The sequence below is a fragment of the Girardinichthys multiradiatus genome, chromosome 22 (genome assembly GCF_021462225.1).
Source record: "Girardinichthys multiradiatus isolate DD_20200921_A chromosome 22, DD_fGirMul_XY1, whole genome shotgun sequence".
Lineage (NCBI taxonomy): Eukaryota > Metazoa > Chordata > Actinopteri > Cyprinodontiformes > Goodeidae > Girardinichthys > Girardinichthys multiradiatus.
Genome location: NC_061814.1, coordinates 14,267,141 through 14,291,765, shown reverse-complemented (window position 1 = coordinate 14,291,765; position 24,625 = coordinate 14,267,141). Strand labels below are relative to the sequence as shown.

General features: G+C 36.9%; 1 protein-coding gene across 1 annotated transcript in view; it reads right to left on the bottom strand.

Annotated features, from left to right (window-relative positions):
• Positions 1-2,087: 2,087 nt before the first annotated feature.
• The window catches only part of LOC124859569 (bcl-2-like protein 11), a 40,799-nt gene continuing 18,261 nt past the window's right edge, over positions 2,088-24,625 (bottom strand). Inside the window, exon 4 of the mRNA XM_047352451.1 lies at positions 2,088-6,204. Within this exon, the coding sequence (XP_047208407.1) occupies positions 6,040-6,204 (165 nt within the window). The 3' untranslated portion in view covers positions 2,088-6,039. The remainder of the gene's footprint in view (positions 6,205-24,625) is intronic.

The window sequence follows — 24,625 nt, the reverse complement described above, 5'->3', positions numbered from 1 at the left end:
ATAAAGCTCTCAATTATTAAGCTTTGTCATTCATCAGAGATCTGATTGTTCCATATATTCCTAACAGAGCACTTTATTCTCAGACTGCAGATTTACTGGTGGTTCCTAGAATCTCTAGAAGTAGAATGGGAGGCAGATCCTTTAGTTATCAGACTCCTCTCCTGTGGAACCAGCTCCCGGTTTTAGTCCGTAAGGCAGACACCCTGTCTACTTTTAAGCTAGGCTAAAAACTTTCCTTTATGATAAAGCTTGTAGTTAGAGTGCCTTAGGTTATCCTGAGCTATCTCTATAGTTATGCTGCTATAGGCTGCTGGAGGAGAAAATGCCCACTTTTCTTTACTCTTCTGCATTTTTATACTACTCTCAGATTTGCGTTATTTGCTGTTATTTCAGCATTTAACTTTTTTATTGTCACCGAATTCTTCTCTTTATAGAAGCTCCACCTGGTCTGGTCTGGTCTGTGTCACTGCAACATATTTCTGGAGGTGGGCAACATTTGGGCTGCTGCTACCAGTGGCTTTGTTTTCTTCTTCTATGGATGCAACACTTGGCCCTGTCTTTCAGTGTTTAACTGTGTCTCTCTCCTAGACACAGCTATTGGCTGAGCTTTTGCTATGACTAACCATATTGCTCACTTTCATACTCTAGACCAAAAAACTGGGTCAGAGTTCATCTGCTTAGCTGTTTTTCTTTCCTAGATGAAGATAAAAGAGCTACTAATGACAAACATTTTTACTTTTCTTTAACATAGAAAGCATGCTCGGAATGAGGAATTGCTGCAAAGTCAATGCAAGCGACTGACCACTGTCGCTACATGCTCACCCAGGAGGAGAGACTGCTGCAAGTCAGTGATTCGATACAATCTGATGGGTTTCATAGATAGATAACTTTTTAACCAGTTTGAATAATACACTAAACTTGAGTGCATTGTTTAATAACTAGGATCAATTTAAAACAAAATAACAAAATAAAATATTCCTGTCATTGGAGTGAATTTCCTTTTTTAAAAATAGCCTTAAGAAGACGTTTTGTCATGAGCACTTTCATGATAAATATTGGGAATATTGTGGTTCGTAGCTATCCGAAGATCGTATCCTGCCTATAATTTTCTTTACAAGCCATTTGAGAGGGTTTATATGATTTTAACACTATCAAAATTATTACGATATTCATATAATATCTGTATCAAAGACTGTGATACAAACAGTCCCCCTCCTTAACAGTCAAGGAAAGGTTATGACCAGATTGAAACCATTTTGCTGATTTATTTCTTTAGTAAAATTATTTGGCTTTCAAATTAAAACCACAAAGGATTAAAAAGCTCTTCCCTTCACTTCAGGTGGAGGAATCCACCTTGCTGACTTGCCATTCTGACACAAGTGTGATTGTGCAGCTCTGCAGGAGCTGCCAGTGTGTGAGTTATGTATGTTAATAAGTTATACGTGCATGCCTTTGTGTGGATGACATATAATTATCTGAGCATGTGTTTGTGCCAAGTTTTGGAAGGCACCGTACTTTTCAGAGGAACACATACACAGACACACACACAGAAATTGACAAGAGAAGGATGAAAAAAAGAGGAACAATGCCAGAGTTACTCAAATAAAGGGGAAAAACTGTCCTCATTTCACCTGAACAAGCTTTTCTAACAAAATGACCTAAACCGAACTGAGAAGTCAGTGTTTTTTTGAAGATCCTTTATTTTCTAAACAAGATTATAAACGTAGTTCCTGAAAAGACTGATTAGGACTAATTTTAAATAGAATTTGTATTTGGTATTAATGAAGCGTTTTTGAATTGAATGAAATTGACAATATAATTATGCTTGCTAAAAATACAAACCTACCCTTTAGGACTGCATATTTGCATTAACTGAGTCTGAGTCCAAAACATTAAAGTTAATTGTTCGACTTCTCAGTATCTTTACAGTGAAATAGTTTGACATTTAGTCTGATAAGTGTGGCCAAATTAACTCATGCACCAATTCCTATTTCCTTTTGTGTCGTGTATGGATTTCTTGTACATTATTTTTGTAACAGAAAATGGAATAATTTTATTTGTTGAAAAAAAGATCACATCAAACAACATGATTTATTTCTTTTAATGTACAAAGTTGTAAAAGCATTGTTTCCAGGACAGAAATTGTAAGAAATTGAAATTGTATTACAGTTTGCAATATAAACAAAAAGTACTGGTTGCTACACTTGAACTGGGTCATCTGGAGTCATTCTTTTCTGTTTTGACTCCTGTACATTTAAGGTTCAATAGAAGCATTTACAGCATTTTCAGCAAAAGCAAAGCACACTGCAGTGTCTCTGGGTCACACAAGCTTCCTGTGTTTTATCTGTTAATTTGTTTTTCAATGAAATAATCTGTTGTGTTCCTGCTTGTTAACAAGTATTTACCTGCAAAAGGCTGTGGATTTTAAAATATCCTGAAGCCAAAACAAACCGAAATGGTCAACACAATTTGACACAGTCATTCCAGCAGCGCTTGATGCAAGTCAATAAAACCCTGAATGTAACACACACACACACACACACACTCAGAAAAGTGTTTCTGTGCTCAAACACCTTCCGAAGACATACGAACAATATGCTCATTACAAGGTTTCCATATCAGTTTCAGAAAGCAGTAAATCGTCTTTCGGTTTCCTCCCTGAAATGCTCCTCTCTCACACGCCGGCTGTAACACAGTATTTCAAAATGAGGTTGTAGGTTTCATATGGCACAATATCAGAAATCAACATGCAGTCACAGCGCTCTCGGTGTCACAGTGAAGGAGAAGCAAAGCTAAACACTGAAAAAGGAAGGAAGACAAGCATGCTGCATTTGTAATGGAAAAAAAAAACGCTTGAACTAATCAGAATATTTACACGGCAAGGAATACATCTCTCCAACATACAAAAAAACTTAGTGTGATTCATGAATGTCAAAAACTATTTAGATGAAATCAGACAAGAATTTACAAATTTTTAAACTAATTTCAAACAATGCTAATAGACGTTACTATTGCAGTATACATTTAGAAGCCTATTTAATAAAAAGAAAATAGTATCACAGTCAGACTGTGCTAGGGGAATTTAGCTAACGCACTGATGCTGTCTTACATGTGTAAGCTGTGATTTTATTGTCCTTTCAAATTTGTTAAAGGCAGGTACTTAATAAAGACTTTAGAAAAACATATGTAATCTTACCCGCCACTGGTAATTCTACAGATCTTTGCCTTTTAACTTACATTGGCTGAAACATCATGCAAATTACATTAAGAGAACGTTTGAAAAGAAAGATTTTTGACTGGGAAACAGTTTTTATTTATGACCTAACCTTTATACATCTTAGCCAAACTGCTTGCAGGTTCTGACACTGCAGTCAAAGAAAATAGAACTAAATTATCATCTAAAGCATCTAAAGTCTGAGTTAACACTGCATCAATGGGCTTTTAAAAAGAATGAGTTCATTTTTACAAATGTGTGCCTATACTAGCTCTTCATTACAATCACGTACCAACTCAGCAGCAGGTACCTGCTACTGTTTCATTATCTGGATGTGAAGCTGATGAAGCTAAAGAGAGTGAGATTTCACTGATGATTATCAACTAGGCTTGGGCTGGTTTGAGAGTCACATAGTATGATACCTTTGAGTGAAAATACCACAGATTCACAGTATCATATTATTTTACACAAATATTTTAAAACAGTGTAAGAGTAATAGTTTTCACAGCATGACTGATTAATTTTGCATGACCCAAAATATTGTAGCCCAATTTGTACTTATCATAAAAGTGCAAATCCTACATTTTTCATGTATAAACTCCAAAATGGTCCATCCAGAATCTAGAATAGATTTAAGTCAATTTATGACCCATTTTTAAAAGTATAAACGTTTACCATTAATTTACTGCAGTTATGTTTCTACTAAGAACAAAAATGAGAGAAATGTAACAAAGAATTCATGGTAGAAAAGATGGAAAGGAGACATGGTAAGAAAGGTAGGAAGTAAACAACAAAGGAAAGAATGGGCAGAAAGATATGAAGGAAGAAATAAGGAAATTAGGAAGGTAGGAAAGAAAAAAGGACAGAAAGGAAGGAAGCTTGGGGAGGATTGAGGAGGAAAGGAAGAATGGAAGAACAAAAGAAAAAAGAAAGGAAGGAAAGAAGGAAGGACGAGAAGGAGAGAGGCTGGAAAGAAACACTTAGACAATAATAGGAGGAAAAGTCTGGATATGCAAATATTTTCCATACCATCATTCTCTATACTTATGCAGAGCTAGAAAATATTTTAATCAGATTCCACATATATCTAGACTGTTTAAAAACCCTGATAGTAGCCTTTTATTCAACCACCTGACCAGCTTTGAAACTGTGACTTTTTAAAACTTTGGTATACTTTGAGCACCAATCTAAGCTGTTCGTTGATTTAAATTATTTTACCTTGTCAAATCCAAAATTGATACTTTAGAAACTTTCAGGAACAAATCCTAGCAGTACATCTTGAAGCAGGGCACAAAAAATCTAAATGGAAAAGACTATTTTTCCACCAAAAGAAAATTGTACAAAAATAATCAAAACTAAAAGTATTTTTTCATGACAGTAGAAGTTTTAATGTGCACAGCTAAATAGTTTTTTTTTTTACTCTAACCATTGTATTGTCTTTGTTAGATAAGTTACTAATTACAATCCATTCCAACGACATAAAAACATCCTTTTCCTGTATCAGCCATGCCTGAGTGATATCCAGAAACCTCTCCAACTGTTTAATGACCTGGCAGGCATGAGCAGACTTGGCCCGGTCCAAATCACTGTGCTAATAAATGGAAAATTGTCAACAAACCAAAACCCGCTGGTTAATTTCACCCTGGCTGGTAACGAGAAAACCAGATGCTGGAAGACCATAAAATTTGATCACGAAAAGTTTATGGATGAATAAACAGCAAAGCAAGAAATGACACTACTTACTAGTTTTAATGACTGACTTGATTTTCATTGTTACTTTGCTCATCGACATCACTCTGCTTTTTGGGCAGTGTGGTAACAGTTATTGCATTAACCAGTGGATGACTGAGCGGTGGATTTTAGTTAACAAAGGTGCAAAATCTCTGTTAAAATGCTAAGTATAAAATTGCTGTTTATTGCCATTTTTTGCATGAAGTAATGCATCTAAAATTGGTGCTAAAACTAATTTTAACTGCTGTTTAAAATACTTCTGTTATGACATACATGAATAAAAGATATCATTTGCAATGTAAAAAAAAACTGAATTAAAAAATTTATGAAAACTAGTAGAGAATCTTTTTTTTTTCAAATAGTCAATGAATCATTGCTGCATCTTTTAATCCAATTTCACGAATTATTTGAATCGTATGACAGCTCAAAGAAGAACTACAGCTGAACACCTGGCTAAAAATGATGGTGTGTTATTGATTTTTATCAGTTTGCAAGGTTGGCACAGAAGGATATATTTTGTGGAAATAAAATATAAAATGACAGTAGTTTGGGAAGATAGTGTGACACCTGTTCCCATAAAGTTCATAAATCAGCTGGATTTTAACAATGTAACTGGAGTTCTATTTTAAATGCATCAAAGGTGGAAAGAGAAGAAAAAGATTTCACACCCATGTACTTTGACAACTCCGGGTCACAGCGTGTGATTGCCCAGGAAGCACATAATCTCTGTACAATAGTAAAAAAGAAACTTAAATCAATCTAAATAAAGTAAACAACCACCTGTACAAGGCACGTTTGAATTTCCACAGGCATAATTTTTCAGCTGAAATGACTGCCTCTGCTCAAGAAACGGAGTGCAAATCTCGCCTCTTTGGTCGAATGATGGAGGCTGGAAGGCCATTAAGGAAAATCAAACATATGAACGTTTTAGAGTTCCTTCCTAAAAGAAAAAAAAAGTTCCAAAGGGGAAGGAACAAGCAAATTACATCCCATGTGTGTATATATATATGTATATATATATAAATGAGTCCAGATCTGATATATGTTCAAAACATAATCAAGAAAAATGCTACGTCTGCTGGGTTTTCCCAAGGCTAAGCCTGAGAGTGGTCATGGCTGTTTGTACTGCCTTGCAAGTACATTATTCGTCCAATCAGGAGGAGCAGAAGGCCGACACAGAGCATGGCAACAGGCTCTTGCTGGATGTGTGGCATCAGGTTTAGAGGGACCATATTTTGCTGGTGTCTTCTCGCCATTCTCTGCAAAAGAAAGCACACAAAAACTATGTGTTACATTAATGAGAGAACAAAGAGTTTGTTCAAACTTACAGGCTCAAATTACTTTATACTTAGCTTTACCAAGCTATACGCTGTTAAGAATTCATATAATGAAAAAAAAAAAAAAAACCTCTAAAGATTTACCTAAAGTTATTTTGGTGGTTTACAATTTAATGCCAGCATGCTCCAGACAAGCAAACTGCAAACCTCCTGCTTTCACAGAGGTAGTCATACCTCTGTGAAACAAAAAATCAGTAAAACAAATGCATTTGATAAGCAGCACCTGATCCTACGTTCCCTCTCAAATCATATAGAAGCAGAAAGGGTACACAACTGTTTTCACTGCCATGGAGCTGTTTTTTCCCAATATATATGGTACTGTGAAACAGTTCTTTTCTCCTTCCAGGTTTCTTGTTTTGCCTTTTTGTGTCACAATTAAATGTTTCAGATGTTCAAAGAAATTTTATTAACAAAGATACTCAAATTGAGTACAGAAAGCTGGGAAAAAAGCTATCCAAAATCAAGCCTGTATACTGCCGACAACTGCCACTGTTTATCAGTTTAAAAGTGAAGTAGGAAGAAGTGAAAACTTATTTATAACTCAGTATTTATCAGTAATGTATAGTTAAGCCTGTTATTGCATTCATATGCATGTTATATTTCTTTACAAGAAAAAATTCAATAAATGATATATTACATAAAAGTAAGAATAACTATAATCTCTCCTAAACATGTATCTCATGACTATCATATTTATCATATTTACAAATTTACCTAGGTGTACCCTACATTCTTAAATAACAGTAAGAAAAAACACAAGATACAAAACATTGGATTAATTACAAATCTTCTTGTCTATTTGAGTGTATTTGTATAGCGTATTCTTAGTTACACCAAAAATTATTTGATCAACTTTTCTACATCAGTAGATAATAGCTTTTAACCCTTTGTTTCTCATCTGTTCTTCTTTCGATCAGGGACTAATGTCTTTCTTTTTTCTTGATTCTACAGGTCATGCAGTAATCAGGCCTGGGTGCGACTAGTGCAGTTATAGACATTCTTTACCTTTATAAAAGACATCATTATTTAAAATATAATGGCTGAAAAATGGGCTGCAGTTGGTAGCACTGTTGCCTTGCAGCAAGAAGGTTGTGGGTTTGACTCCCGGCCACGTCTTTCTGCATGGAGTTTTCATGTTCTCCTCGTACATGTGTGGATTCTCTCCGGGTACTCCGGCTTCCTCCCACAGTCCAAAAACATGACTGATAGGATAATTGGTCTCTCTAAAATTGCCCTAAGGTATGAATGGGTGTGTGCAGGGTTGTTTGTGCTATGTGTCTCTGTGTTTCCCTGTGATGGATTGGCGACCTGTCCAGGGTGTACCCTGCCTCTCGCCTGTAGACTGCTGGAGATAGGCACCAGCTCCCCCGTCACCCACTATGGAGTAAGCGGTATAGAAGATGAATATATGAATATTTGAAAAATGTTTTTCTTTACTAAGGTTATCATGGTATCACGATTTAATCATATAAAACCTTCAGGTGTGACGTAAAAGCCTTAACCTGGTTCCTACCCATTAAGCTAGTTGATGATTTTTATCAGGGCATAAATGCAGTAAAGATTTATGATTTATGAAATGAAGTTTACTTTTTAATTAAATTATATGTTTTACAATGAATTACAAGATATGATATAAACAATGGGATTTATCACCACAAAAAGAAACCGCAGAGTATCCTAAGCACATTATTTGTGCCACTGCCAAAATAAATATTACGTCAATATCCTAATTGGCTGTTTACCAGCTCAGATTTATTAGACAAAGAGAGCTAATGAAGCCCAAAGGTCCGGAGACTATCTTTTTATATGGCATGTTGTTTATTTCCTTCTATTCACACATGACCTGGCCATATACAGTGCCTTGCGAAAGTATTCGGCCCCCTTGAACTTTTCAACCTTTTGCTACATTTCAGGATTCAAACATAAAGATATAAAATTCCAATTTTTTGTGAAGACTCAACAACAAGTGGGACACATTGGTGAAGTGGAATGAAAGTTATTGGATGTGTAAAACCTTTTTAACAAATAAAAAATTGAAAAGTGGGGCATGCAATATTATTCGGCCCCTTTACTTTCAGTGCAGCAAACTCACTCAAGAAGTTCAGTGAGGATCTCTGAATGATCCAATGTTGTCCCAAATGAATCCACCTGTGTGTAATCAAGTCTCCGTATAAATGCACCTGCTCTGTGATAGTCTCAGGGTTCTGTTCAAAGTGCAGAGAGCATCATGAAGACCAAGGAACACAACAGGCAGGTCTGAGATACTGTTGTGGAGACGTTTAAAGCCAGATTTGGATACAAAAAGATTTCCCAAGCTTTAAACATCCCAATGAGCACTGTGCAAGCAATCATATTGAAATGGAAGGAGTATGAGACCACTGCAAATCTACCACGACCCGGCCGTCCCTCTAAACTTTCATCTTGAACAAGGAGAAGACTGATCAGAGATGCAGCCAAGAGGCCCATGATCACTCTGGATGAACTGCAGAGATCTACAGCTGAGGTGGGAGAGTCTGTCCATAGGACAACAATCAGTCGTACGCTGCACAAATCTGTCCTTTATGGAAGAGTGGCAAGAAGAAAGCCATTTCTCAAAGATATCCATAAAATGTCTCGTTTAAAGTTTGCCACAAGCCACCTGGGAGACACACCAAACATGTGGAAGAAGGTGTTCTGGTCAGATTAAACCAAAATCGAACTGTTTGGCCACAATGCAAAACGATATGTTTGGCATAAAAGCAACACAGCTCAGCACCCTGAACACACCATCCCCACTGTCAAACATGGTGGTGGCAGCATCATGGTTTGGGCCTGCTTTTCGTCAGCAGGGACAAGGAAGATGGCCACAATTGATGGGAAGATGGATGGGGCCAAATACAGGACAATTCTGGAAGAAAACCTGTTGGAGTCTGCAAGAGACCCGAGACTGGGACGGAGATTTATCTTCCAACAAGACAATGATCCAAAACATAAAGCCAAATCTACAATGGAATGGTTCACAAATAAACGTATCCAGGTGTTGGAATGGCCAAGTCAAAGTCCAGACCTGAATCCAATCGAGAATCTGTGGAGAGAGCTGAAGACTGCTGTTCACGAACGCTCTCCATCCAACCTCACTGAGCTCCAGCTGTTTTGCAAGGAAGAATGGGCAAGAATTTCAGTCTCTCGATGTGCAAAACTGATAGAGACATACCCCAAGCGACTTGCAGCTGTAATTGCAGCAAAGGGTGGCGCTACAAAATATTAACGCAAGGGGGCCGAATAATATTGCACACCGCACTTTTCAGTTTTTTATTTGTTAAACAAGTTTGACACATCCATTAAATTTTATTCCACTTCATGATTGCGTCCCACTTGTTGTTGATTCTTCACAAAAAATTAGAATTTTATATCTTTATGTTTGAAGCCTGAAATGTGGCAAGAGGTTGAAAAGTTCAAGGGGGCCGAATACTTTCGCAAGGCAGTGTAATTTCAAAGGATATTCTGTTCTACCTATAAAAAAATCTTCAGGCTCACATGAAGAAATTGCATCAGTCATCAGATGTTCTGAGTGTGCAGTTCTAAAACTGTAAAAACATCAGAATTGACTGATGCTTAAGAAATCAAAGGGACATACATGCTGCATGTTTACATCCACAGGAAGCAGGTAATTATAGATGTCAAACATCCTGCCGCAACCCTCTGCCATTTACTCTCACAGCCTTCAGGTGCCAGCGTGTGTTTTAATGCACACGTGTTTCTTTTTATTTTCCACCTTTTATAGGTCAAGTTTGTATAAAGGCTTATGATCTTTTTTCAGATATCCTTTATATACAGTGTCCGTAACAATACTGGTGTTAAAATGTTTATTGCCAAGTAAACAATTTCTTCATGGATTCGCTTTAATATTCTTTTTATTGGTATGCAAAGTGACTGGATTGGAGTTACAGTTTAATCTGGAAATAATGCCAAAGAAGCCACTTTAACCCGTTACCTGCCACAATATAATGAGTTGAGCTTTGAGATTTATCACTGAAAAACAATAAGGTCTGAGTTCATAATACACATTATGGGACATATTAAAATGACACTTTATTCTAATCCAAGATAGTTGTGTAGCTGAGAATAATGTGTTATGTATAAGAGTGGCAGGAAAAAAGAACAAATGTAATGGCTCATTAGTTCAGATAAAATGTAGTTTGTTTTGCTTTCCATACAAACAGATTTCTTGCTATCACAACAGTGGAACACTGAGCGGATAAATGATATAGATTAAAAAGTACAACTAAAACATATTGCTCAGAGGCACAAGGCGTGTTTCGTTGTTCTAACTAGTTAACCACTTGGATTGCTTCCAAAGGCATATTTGTCAGCCCTATTGTAGACTGCTCCTCTATTTTGGAAACTGAAATGAAAGGAAACTACACATTCATGCATTGTTTTAGCACAATAAAATCCGCAATAAACATTATACATGCTATTGCTTATATATGTATTTAATCACTATTTTTTCCATTTCTGAGCTGTTTCTGTAGGGTTATAGACTTTTAGCTAAATCATAAAGCTACTTAGAAGAAATGACAGTACAAGGTTAAGACTATACTGTACCTGTGACTAAAAACCCACACTGTCTTTGTCAATCAAATAGATAAATACTTTAGGAAAAACCTTTATGCTACAACTAGACTTTTTACAAGAACACTGTAAAACATTTTTAAGAGCTGGACTGATTTTTTCTATCATCATTGCAAGATCTACAACCTAAATTGGCAATCATCCAATAAAATGCAGCCTGGCCTGATGAACTGTACAATACTACCCAGTCAATCACTATAAATCTCTTGCCAAGGGCTTTTCTCTGAAAAACAGGATCTTTTGGGATGAAAATAAGAGAGGCATATCAAAGCTGGTGTGGTGAGCCAGAAACCACAGAGAAGTGTAAGGCCAGCAGAGGAAACAGGTGAAGGGAAGACTATTTAACCCTGCATTTGAAACAGTCTGGTTACAATTTCACTTCTCACTTGGACCCAAGTCAAACAAACTGCTTACACATAATCAAATAAAATACACAAAACACTAAAATAAAAAATGCATACCTGATTGTTTTGAAAAGAACCAGTTTGTATTATAATTTAGCATAATAAAAATGAGTGACAAATCACAGAAGAAATCTGTTAGAAAGACTGTTTCCACTCGGTCAGCTATTGCCGTGAAACATGCCGAGATTTATCACATCATGGTTGACGTTAATGTGTCTAATGATTAAGTATCATTGGACATTACTTTGGTGTATTTTGTGTTGATATTATTTAATGGTGAATCAGAAATTTGCACCACATTCATGTTGTTAGCTGGTGCATTGGAATTGCTAGCATAGGATGCTAATGCCTAGTCGGTAGACATGCTGCTGCCTGATGTTGCTGTAGATACAGCCACATCATTTTTTATACTATAATTGATGCAGCAGTGTTTGTGCAATGTGTTGCTGTGATTCTGAATCTTCTGATTGGTGTTAATATTTCTGCTGCTTATTAGTTAAATTGTTCAGTAAATGCACTTCTTAATGTCACAATTATTTTCTTATAATTGTGCTTATTTCATCTGTTTCAGACCACACGCACACACACACACAAACATGTCTTGCAAGTAGTTTTGCAACTAATTTTCAGTTTTAACAGCTGGAATAAATTTGGTGTTCACGACCTCCAGTCTTCGGATTCTCTAGCCTGAATAATCCTTCCATGTTGCCCTATAGCTAGTGTTTTTCTACCGTTCTAGGAGTGATCTGCCACATTAACCTTGGTCCATCGAGACGGATTGAAGTAACATCAAAGCAACATGAATGCTGCAGTGACGGGTGAATAAGAGCCAAAGGACAAACCTCACAGAACAAGCTGTCTTCCCTCTCACCTAGAGGACTATGTAGTTGGTTACAACACTCTCCCAGTTAATTCTGACACACCTTCTTGAAATGCAAAGAGCAAACACAGGAGCCACAGCAACATTTCTAGTTCTTCCTCACGATCTGGAAGACACTCCATCTCTCCTCTGCTCAAACTGCAACACTGGAGGAGAACATTAAGCCGTGTCAGCTTGACTGCCTCTGTCAGCAGATTGAAGAGGATTTACATGCTGAGAGCAGCACAGCAAGCTTAAAAGTAGGCACTCCAAGCTAGATAGCCTTTACCTAAATGCCTAGATTGGGTCCGACGTCTGAAGTAAGCAAAGTCTGACCTGGATTCGGCTAAATTAGTCATATCCATGCTTGTAACTGACGCCAGCACAGTTTCTCCTGAACGTCCATCATCGCCAGTGAGTTTTCTTCGGCCATCAGCTCAGCTGTTAGCAACCTCATCAGCTGACTACACCACCTCAAACACACAGCAACTCATTAAAAGAGCCTGTTTAAGTACCCCCTCTGGAACCACACACAGTCAGAATGCTTCAAAACATAATATAGCAGTGAATGCTGTGCACCTAAAGCGATATTAAGTCAAAGGGACATTCTTCACTTCAGAATTCTCTCGAAATATCTATTTTGCGAACATAAATTTGCGGTGTGAAGATGGCAACTCTCTTGCATGGAGCAGCCAGAGTGGCTCTCCTGCCCCAGGTCCAAATACAAAGATTCACACTCCACACTGTGCCCCTAACAAGCAGCAAAAGTCTAGTTACCACAGAACTGGTTTTGACCCAGCTTAGTTGTCAGAGGGAAAAAAAACTTCCCCTGGCTTTACAAGACTGAACGTTGTTTGATGGTCATTGGTTAACTAAATAAGTTAGATATAGATAAGGGAAAACAGTGAAAAGAGTTGTTTATAAAGATATGGGTACGTTTAGGTAATTTTCTTGCAGTCATGTCCTGACTCATGAAGATCAAACCACATAAACCTTACTTGAATGGCATGTTCTCTTATTTTACCCATTTTGAATAGTGGATAAAAATGAAATGGGCTGGGGAAACGGAAGGTCACTGATTACTGAATAAAATTCCAAGATACTGTAGAAAAAATCCAACTGAAACACTTCAGTTAGATTTATTTTGAAAATAAGTGTTGAAGGTTAGAATATTATGTACATTTCACTGTAAGATTATGCTATTGCAATAAAATATTATTTTATTGTACTATTTTTACCAGAGTTGCCATGTTAGATATTTTCCCCTAAAAACACTTTGAATAATATAGTAAAGAAAACAAAATATATAAAAAATATCAATTCTTCTGCTCCTTTAGTTTGACTGGAATTAAAGTAATCCACATGTACAACTTTCTTATTTTGAGTTCAGTAAAATATTATGTCTAAATGTTGCCCTAAACTCAATTTTACTTGGTCGGATTCCCAGCATAGATGAAGAATGGAAACACATCTGGAGAAGTACTTTATGTTGACAGGACATGTGATACTTTTCCTTCCTTCAGGGTATACTTTCCTTCATATCATCGCCGTAGGAACCTTCAAAACTTTCAAGTCAACATTTGAGGGGATACCATAGAAACAAATATCCAACCATGGAGAGACTCAGTATTGTTAATGCTGAATTCTCCACAGCTGCAGCTGGACTTGTTGTGTTTGGCAGAAAAAGGAAAAGCAAACATTTGACATGTTGATTTTTGGCATTTTGGTTTCATCTCTGCAACCTTAATGTCAGCCACCTTTATAAATCAGAATTTATCTGAAAAAACACACATTAGCTTTTGGCACAGGGATATCTCTTTTGTTTTAAAATCCAAAGTTTCAGTTTTACAGCATGGAAGAATTGGTCATGTAGTTCATTAATAATGTCTAACTGTGAGGTGAAACTAAGAATATTGTTATTACACTTAATTTGCAAGCAGCAGTGTTAATCTTTGCAAAATAATGATTTATCTCTCTTAAAAGCCACAGCGGAAAACATGAACAAGGTTTTGGGGTTTTAATTTGACAGAGTTTAATTCAGCACTCTTCCTCACCTCACCGAGCACAGCAATGATTTGACATTAAATATGGTTGTGATGGCAGAATACTGAAAGCTTGTTTCAAGACTGGTCTGATGTGTTATCCTAAATCTATTTAGGTGGGACGGGATGTTTTTATATCTTAAACTATATGTGCTGAAGACATATTTAGCTAAAAAATCAAAATCAAAAGTAAATTTGGTTGATAATCTTTTTATCATTTTATTTTGTATAACAGGCAATTTCTTAGAAAATAATTTAAGATTTCAATCACTTGTTTGTGGGCAGGATAAAGACTAATTTTGCATTCAAGCAACTGCTTTTATTAACTTGAAATTTCAAAGGCTGCATAGTTGGTCAGCAATACTAGTGATTGTCTTATTGGTGCTGAGTAATTTTCCAAACATGCCTTTTTTTAAATGCTCTTCAAGTCTTGTTTACCTGGGGTCTTTGGAAGACAAACAGGCCCACAGCATCATAAGTATGCCACTATACCCAGGGGTGAATATAGTTTTAAATTCTTGTTGGTACTTAGGGGTGGAGCTAGAGGGGGGGCTGGGGAGGCACTGGGGGTATATATGCATGCATATATATATATATATATATATATATATATATATATATATATATATATATATATATATAATGTGTGTGTGTGTGTTGTTACTCAAGATCTCTCTCTCTCAGCAAAGTCCAAACTCAAACTAATTAAAACGTATCAATATTTTACTTTACTGTGGGCTGTCTGTATAAGGCAGAAATATATATATATATATATATATATATATAGTACAGACCAAATGTTTGGACACACCTTCTCATTCAAAGAGTTTTCTTTATTTTCATGACTATGAATATTGTAGCTTCACACTGAAGGCATCAAAACTATAAATTAACACATGTGGAACAAAAAAGTGTGAAACAACTGAAAATATGTCTTATATTCTAGGTTCTTCAAAGTAGCCATCTTTTGCTTTGATTACTGCTCCGCACACTCTTGGCATTCAGTTGATGACCTTCAAGAGGTAGTCACCTGAAATGGTTTTCCAACAGTCTTGAAGGAGTTCCCAGAGATGCTTAGCACTTGTTGGCCCTTTTGCCTTCACTCTGCGGTCCAGCTCACCCCAAACCATCTTGATTGGGTTCAGGTTTGGTGACTGTGGAGGCCAGGTCATCTGGCGCAGCACCCCATCACTCTCCTTCTTGGTCAAATAGCCCTTACACAGCCTGGAGATTTGTTTGGGGTTATTGTCCTGTTGAAAAATAAATGATGGTCCCACTAAACGCAAACCGGATGGAATAGCATGCCGCTGCAAGATGCTGTGGTAGCCATGCTGGTTCAGTATGCCTTCAATTTTGAGTAAATCCCCAACAGTGTCACCTGCAAAGCACCCCACACCATCACACCTCCTCCTCCATGCTTCACGGTGGGAACCAGCCATGTAGAGTTCATCCGTTCACCTCTTCTGCGGTGGTTGGAACCAAAGATCTCAAACTTGGACTCATCAGACCAAAGCACAGATTTCCACTGGCCTAATGTCCATTCCTTGTGTTCTTTAGCCCAAACAAGTCTCTTCTGCTTGTTGCCTGTCCTCAGCAGTGGTTTCCTAGCAGCTATTTTACCATGAAGGCCTGATTCACACAGTCTCCTCTTAACAGTTGTTCTAGAGATGTGTCTGCTGCTAGAACTCTGTGTGGCATTGACCTGTTCTCTAATCTGAGCTGCTGTTGACCTGCGATTTCTGAGGCTGGTGACTCGGATGAACTTATCGTCCGCAGCAGAGGTGACTCTTGGTCTTCCTTTCCGGGGGCGGTCCGCATGTGAGCCAGTTTCTTTGTAGCACTTGACGGTTTTTGCGACTGCACTTGGGGACACTTTCAAAGTTTTCCCAATTGTTCGGACTGACTGACCTTCATTTCTTAAAGTAATGATGGCCACTCGTTTTTCTTTTCTTAGCTGCTTTTTTCTTGCCATAATACAAATTCTAACAGTCTATTCAGTAGGACTATCAGCTGTGTATTGTATCCACTTCCTGCACAACACAACTGATGGTCCCAACCCCATTTATAAGGCTTGAAATCCCACTTATTAAACCTGACAGGGCACACCTGTGAAGTGAAAACCATTTCAGGTGACTACCTCTTGAAGCTCATCAACAGAATGCCAAGAGTGTGCGGAGCAGTAATCAAAGCAAAAGGTAGCTACTTTGAAGAACCTAGAATATAAGACATATTTTCAGTTGTTTCACACTTTGTTGTTCAGTATATAATTCCACATGTGTGAATTCATAGTTTTGATGCCTTCAGTGTGAAGCTACAATATTCATAGTCATGAAAATAAAGACAACTCTTTGAATAAGAAAGTGTGTCCAAACCTTTGGTCTGTACTGTATATATTATTAATATTTCAATTGTTAAAGAATGTATGAAACAATGATAAACCATTTTTTGATGCATAACTTTTCATCACTTTTCATTTTGAACAAAAAAGTTATTGTTCTCTGCATTGTGGTCAAGTTTTGATTTCATTTAAATAAAAAATTTGAAAGTTTGGTTGTTTTCGTGGTTTTTATTTAAAAGTCTGTAGATGGTAAATGATTTAATGTTCGTCCTGTCCTAATGCAAACGGCGTTTTTTTATGTCTGTGCACCACCTGTGTAAAATCTCCCATTCCATTAAATTGAACGCACCAATCTCCATGGCAACTGCTCTGTTTTGGGGGTAAGAGCTGATGCGCTCTCGTGTAGTGTATGTGAAATCTCTGGTCATAGCGGTGTTTTCGAGCTGTACTGTGTTGTTGTAATTCAGCAAATTAACATGAAACACAACTAGTTACTCTCCCTTTGCTTTTAACTGGGGTATTTAGCAGCGAGCAGACAGACATTAAACGTAGCGGTGCTCGTTTTAAAGGCTGGCCGTTCACAAAGCCTGGAGCTCCAAGGGGAGAGAAGCAAAGCAAGAGCATTGAGGCTTCAGCATAGCAGAACAGTTCAGAAACTATTTGGAATGAGGGGAAAATAGCTATATTTATAAACAGATTAAGTCGTGTTTTAGACTGCCTATTGGTAGCGGATCTGATCTTCTTTTTGTGCTCGGGAATTTTTGGTGCCGTAACTGGTTCTGGATGACGGCTTCATAGGAAGACAGCCGTTCCTCACTCTTCCCAGTACTGTGTACCGGCGCAAAATCTTTTAGTGGTATGCAGTACCGGACCGTACCGGCTCACTTTCACCCCTGACTATACCTAACAGTGGGGATAAGGCGCTTTTTCCACTATCACCCATAATCATAGCTTTACCGGACCAAGGTACACAGTTACAGTTAGTCCCAACTGCATTTATCAAACTCCACCTGTTACATTTGTGATGGTTAGACAGAAACAAATCTGTCCTGGCATGCCTACTATATGATCTGCTAGCATGCAGAAAGCATCTAATAGTTGTTACGGAGACAAAAATGGGGTGCCAACCCACACATAAAAGCAATAAGAAACTTGTTCAAGGTACAACTGACAAGTTATATTTTTTTATCGGGTGCTTGCGGGCCCCCTATCTGATGCCACCCTGGACAACTGCCCAGTGTTTCCTCTAGGATTTTGGTCTTCGGGGGGTACTGATGTGCTTTATTTGAAGTGCGAGCCAGAAATGCACACTTGAACTGCACACATGAAGCATCAGGTAAATTAGTGTTTAGGCCCATATGAGCTTCCATTCAGGGCATATATCCACTGTTAATTTCTCCTTTCCTCCTCGCTCCGCGCTCTTGCTCCCTCCAGCGTTATTTAGAAAACAAATTTGAAAAATAATTTACTTGACTGTCAGATGCGTTGCCCATCCATTAACATTGCAAGGGGAATACAGACGGTTGTCTGTAATCTCCCACTCCTTGTCCCTCGTGTGTGCATCTGCACAGCGTGGCCTTACAAAAAGGCGTGTTCCTCCACAATAGGTTTAAAATAACATAGTTCCCATTGCGTTAAATTGGTAAAGTGTGAACACATACAGACGTTTAAAAATGTATTACATGTCGTAATTTTCTTGAGGTAAGAGCAGGCTCGTTGGCATGGGAGGAGAGCACCCTCTTTGTACCCTCACCTCAGAAGGTCCATATTCTCAGTTTTTAAGCTTTTTGAAGATAAACAAACTATTTAACACTTGGTTTAACATATTGTTTAATTGGATTTCCTCCTTTATCTTAGATATGAAGGTATAAACACACATGTATCTGAAAGGTTCAGGTTAAAGATTAGATACAGAATTATTAAATCTATATTTCATATCTTCTGTTGTACTCCAAATACAAACAGTGATCTGGGAATACAAATCATAAATTACAGTGAACAATAGGGCCTATGAGTTATCTTGATGAATAGTCATACATCACAGTCAGAATGAGGGGTTGGATTTTCACCACAACTAGAAACAGATGTGCTCCTCAGCTGACAAACTGTGAGTGTGGGATTTCAAGCCAAAACATGCAACGAAAATGATTGTCTCTCCAAGCAAATAACCCAAGAGACTAAAGAAAAGCAATAAAGACAGTTGCACATAAAGACACCAGCAGCTGATCATTTACCAGTTTCCTCATATCACAAGTGGCTAACTTACATGTTTTAATCTTTTTAATGACTGAGGCCTTACAGGCAGCTGGCAGTGCACAACGAGGAAAGGGTCCTTGTGCTTTGCTGTTGCTTTGACACTGTTACCAATTAAATCTAACAATCTGTATGCAAGATGGGCTTTCTAAGCATGTCTCACCATTGGTTTAAACTTGCATATTCTTTCAAGGTGTCAAAGCAAGAACAAATATCTTTTTCCCATTACCTTTCCAGTGGTGCACCACAAGGCTCAGTGCAGGGACGCTTTTTTTGTGCAATGTATCCTACTTTATTGGGATTGGTCTTTGCAAGGTTGCTTGACTCACTCCTATACAAATTATACCCACTTGTACCTGTTAGGTTTGGGTATCTATACTTGATAATCAATACAGTCATATCCCTATAAACACAAAATGATCCAGTACCTTAATGATACATGTATTTTTAAAATAATGAGTAATTAAAATTAATTTAACTTCTTATAAGTTATTTTATATTTAAAAAAACTAGTCTCATTGTCTTCTGTTTCACGTGATAAGCTACAGAAATACTTGATCCATGTGACCAGGGTAAATTAAACAGTGCTGGACTGATTAAGTCAGACCAATCTTGAAACACATTTCTTTGCCACACTCATGGCAGCAGTCTTCAACAAACTTTCCAATAAATTCAAGTTACCAAATGACTCTAGTTCCTAATGGTGTGTTTGCTTTGTACTCAGAAGTAGGATTTTCTAAATTCCCAATCAGAAATGCAACAAAAATGCTCACTGAAGTTCTGCTAAGAAAGTAGGAGCTCACTGTGGAATCCAGAGTTTAGTATCCAATATGGCTGCTGCACATTTGGAATTTAGTGGGTGGGTGACATAAACTATATATAAGCACTTCTGAGAGGTTGCATCTATGTAAATGTAAAACATGCCTAACCCCTTGTTTTGTTATTTATAAAGATTTAGCATTTAATGCATGCTTCAGGGTTTCTTGCTGTACAGAATCTTAAGTGTATTCAGTTCTTAATCACTTACCTATTTATTTGCTAAAAGACTAATTATAAGCTTTTAGTTTTGGATTTCACTGCAGGAGGACAAATCTCTGTTGCAGTAAAGTCTAAGTTTCACATTTTGCCTTCTTGCTCTTCTTCTTTTGTCACTCTTTTCACAGTGGAAACATTGAGTCAGCCAAAAAGCTCATGTGATTTTATTTGGTTACCACAACTTACTATGCTGCCTCTTAAAAATAGCTCTCAAAACAAAGCTACACTTACAAGCACACATGCACAGACACACATACCACATACACATACACACATGCACCACATAACGGGACTCTGGCTTTGTTATATTCCTTCTCTACCTTCCTTACTCCTAATTTCTTTCTGCCAAAATGTCTAACGTTTTTTTTTTTTTTTTATGATATATTTACTGCAAGACCCCCAAACAAAATGTAAATATAAAACTTGCAATCTCCTAGATTATCATACATGCGCTCCTTGGCTTGTGGCTGCCAATTACCTTTTTACATGCAAGCTAGCAAAACACATGCAGACACTCTCAAACATGCACTGATTTAGAATTTGCATGATCCATCAAAGAAATATTACAATTTAACGCTGCAAGAAATTTGTAAATGAATATTGTAAGTGAACCAAAACAATATTAAAGATGCAACAACTCGGTGAAGCAACAGTTGTAAAATGCAAAGAACAATCATCTTGTCAGATTGCCTTATTGCCATAAATGTCTGGTGTTGTTGTCTTATGGGTTGCATGTCTTCACTTTAAAACAATCAATAGGTAGGCTATCTCAACTGTATTTTAGGTGGCTAAGGAGTACTGATTCATACCGGCACTGAAACAAGTCCTCTCACAGCTCTACCTGTGTTTTTAGGGCAGTTGCAGTTCTATGTCTAATGCAGCTGCCCTAAAAACAAAAAGTGGCACTGTCATTATTTTCTTAAACCAGCCATCTCTTTGTTTTTCCTGCAAGAATTCATCTAAACTTCGCTTTTTTTTCCCAGGATCAGTTCCTTAATTTTCTGAAGCTTGTCTCAGACACCACCTCATGTTAAACATCCATTTGTCCAGTTGTAGCAGATCAGAAATATGTGGTTGTATATAACAAATTCAATTTGAGAAGTCCATTATTTTGATTAAAAATATTTTCCCTCAATTGAAATGATCAAGAAACCTTGATCCAAATAAAAGTTAAATTTATAAATAGTGTTGCAGTCTTTCTTGCAATACAGTATATTTACAGTTTTATTTCATTTTCTGTTTGGGCAGCTTGCTTTACAAAAGTCATTGACCCTATTTCCATCTTTGCTGCCAAGTCATGCCTAACCTTGTCTATCAACCCCAAAACAATTAACCTCTGAAATCCCTTGAACATGGTTCTCTACTTAAACTATATAGCAAACAGCTAATCTTAGGACACATACCAAATAATAATGTAGCTCCTTCTTTCCAAAGCTTGCAATGGTTGAAACCTGCACTGCTGCTGCTGTAGAGGTCAAGTATGTGATTCCTTCACTTTTGTTTCACCAAAGCAATACTTGATTAGATTGTTCAACTGACTGGCAGAAAGAAGTTGACAATGATCACAACTAGGGAGCATGATCGCCGATATTTTGCGGCATTTACTGCAAAAACAATAGAACAGAAGCTCACAAACACAAAAACTGGTATAAAAATAAAACTAAACAAGTATAAATAGGCTAATAACTACACCACTTATATTAAGTAGTAATCGTACCTCTAAACAGAACACATTAGTTGCATTAAATCATATTTTCAAATACATTAATATTTTGTGACACTCTCATTAAACCAGCAGCAGAAAAAAATAGTTCAAACCATAAAACTAAGAATCCCAACCATGATGTCGGTTAAGTGAGACAACTCCAGTGAAAATGTTTAAATACATCTTTATTAACTGTTTGAGTTTGGTATCTAGGTTTCAAAATAAATAAAAAAGATCTACACCCTGGAAGAAATACCCATTAGCAGACTATACAAACAGATTCAGCAAAGGTTTATGGCTATCTTTTAACAATATTTAAAAAAAGGAGAGAAAGGATGTCAATTTTTCATAGAGGGAACTAAAATCCAGAAATGTCACTTTGATTAACTCTTTGTACCTGTTAGAATTTTTTTAAATAATTTTTAAACAGCAAAATGAATACACATTTATTATGTCTTATTTATTCATTAATCATTCATTAATTATTTATATAATTTATCACTTATTAACTCCTTTTCTTTTCATTTAACTCTTATTTAATTTATTATCTTATTTATTACCTTGTATTTAAATCTGTGTGAACCTGCACTATCTTTACCAGGAAGGTAGTACTGCAGGAAACCTTATTTCTTTCCATATTTAAAGGCTGCATCCAAAATCTTTATTAGATTTAATATTTGGGAGGTCACAAGGATTTATGCCAAGACCAATATCCTTTAATTTGTTATTAAAAACACTTGTTATACTCCAGATTTAAAGACTAGCAGTGGGAGCTTGCTGAATTTTGTGAAATTCAGGGGAGCATGCACAAGATTTGCTTTGCAGAATCCTGATGTACCTGAATGACCTCTGTTGGGACTTCCCGTTCCATCTCAGTCACAAAGGATTCCTGTTCTTTTGTTTTTTATCTCCTCTTCTTAATGTAAACAATCCTTGAGTTACCTAAATGGTTAAATCCAACACAGTAATTCAACTGTACAATCTTTCAGCCAGCAGGTTACAGTCAGGTACAACAATACCAAATCGGAGCTGAACTGCACGTTAATAAAGATGGTAAAGTAAGGGTTATGTACCCTGTCTTTCTACCCACTATTTTTTCTTTCAACACACTCTTAAACACACACAAATACATAAGCAGCCAAGAAATCACACCCAACTGGTCCACAATATTTCTGAGGGTTATTTCTGCCTTCAGGACAAAGGGTTTTAGCTCTTACTGAAGGATGACAGATCGTGTGTTTGGAGTTAGTGTGAGTGTGCCTCTTTGTGTGCGTGTCTGGTCAGGATAATTAGACCTTGTGCTTTGCTCCCTGAGAGTTCTTTAACCACAGGTTTGAGGCGTAATGAAACTACAGTCACGGACACTAGCCTGACACACCACACACAAATGGGCACGTACACCATACTGAGCACATTCACAAATGTCTCAAAACAAACACACACACAAATGATTGTGCATACCCTATGTAAATGTTTAACCAAGACACAGATATGGAGAGATTCTAGAAGAAACAAGGACGAAGAAACAAGACCAACTCTCAAAGTACAAAATCATAAAAAAATACTCCCTTGATTATATTTTCCTGTTAAAAAACTAAGTCACCAAGATTATATTTAGCATGTATTTTAGCGTTCTACTTATCTCTCTGGGATAAAAATGAGATGAAGCAACATTGTGTTGTTGAATTCGAATATTTACAGATAATGTGAGCCAAAATCCTCCACAGCCATACGCAGCCTTTGCACCCCTTGATTTCTAGGCAATGAACCTGAACTAAGCTCTTTCGTCAACAGTACCGGCACAGAGGCAGGTAACTCCTTTCAGAAAATGTAACAATGAGTAAAGAAAGTGAAGAATTCGAACCATAAAACATCCTCAGGTCTGTTTCAATATTTGATGTAGCATATCTTTATCCATTATCCATCTTCTTTTTTTACCACAATTATTTTGTAATCTCACTTATTTTGAGTTTTTAGGCTTTTTTTTGTTACTTGTTTTTTTTAAACAGGAAAATCTGGTGTCTGTTCAGATAATGCTACCATTGCCCCAAAATGTTCGTGTTGACCTTCTATTTCATAACCAATGTGTGTATGACCACAGTCTCGTGATGTCTTCCACATAAGGGAAGATACTGTAACAGTTCAGATTGTATACAGACATGGAGAGGAAGTATAAAAGTACTAAAGATGCACTCTTTAGACTTTAGTGGTACACTTCCAATTTTAGTTTATTCTGATTTCTCTTCAAGAACTATAATATAAAAAGATACAGGAACAGCATTTAAAATATTTTTGAAATTCAACTAATAAACTCTCATGAGTATCTCATACTTGTGGAAAACACGACTAGCATGGTTATTCTTACTAGCTCTAAACAGGGGTCTCTTTGTATTTCCCTAGAGAATGAAGTTCCTTACCTTTACTCTGAGACTTTGTCAGCATTTTTAAATCCTGCAGGATACATTGACAGACAGATGTTAAAAGCTCAAAAGGATCAAACAGACCAACTTTGCAGTATCTGTTCACCCTTACTGTTATCTGCTGAACTCTCACTCTCTTGCAGTGATGAACAACACCTGTCTCGAAATGTTGAAGAAAATACAGTTTTCTTTTAAATAGATTCCTACATCCCTTTGTGTCTTTTTTTTAAACACCAGACACAGAAAATAGCTAATTTTGAGTGTTCTTCACTTCATAACAACATCCATACCAAAGACTGTTGATTTCAGCAGGACCTGTTATGGTGCCTTCTCTGACCAGGCAAAGATTGGATTTCTGAATTTCTAACAGGCCGGTCACTTATTACAGCCAAACATGTAGAACATTGCAAGCTGATTTCTTTTTGCATCACTAAAAATTACTCATTCTGAAATGTCTCTATTGCTGACCGCAAATCACACAAAATATATCAGAAACCTTAAAACAGCATCAAATTATGCAGGTGGGTGTTTTTGTAGAGGGAATGGGGATATTATTTACATAGCTTCACTATCTCTCCAACTTTGCTCCCTCATCCTATAATATAATTAGATACCTATGATTAGACCATATAAAGACAAATGAAACACTACTTAGGAAATATGTGAAAAAAGG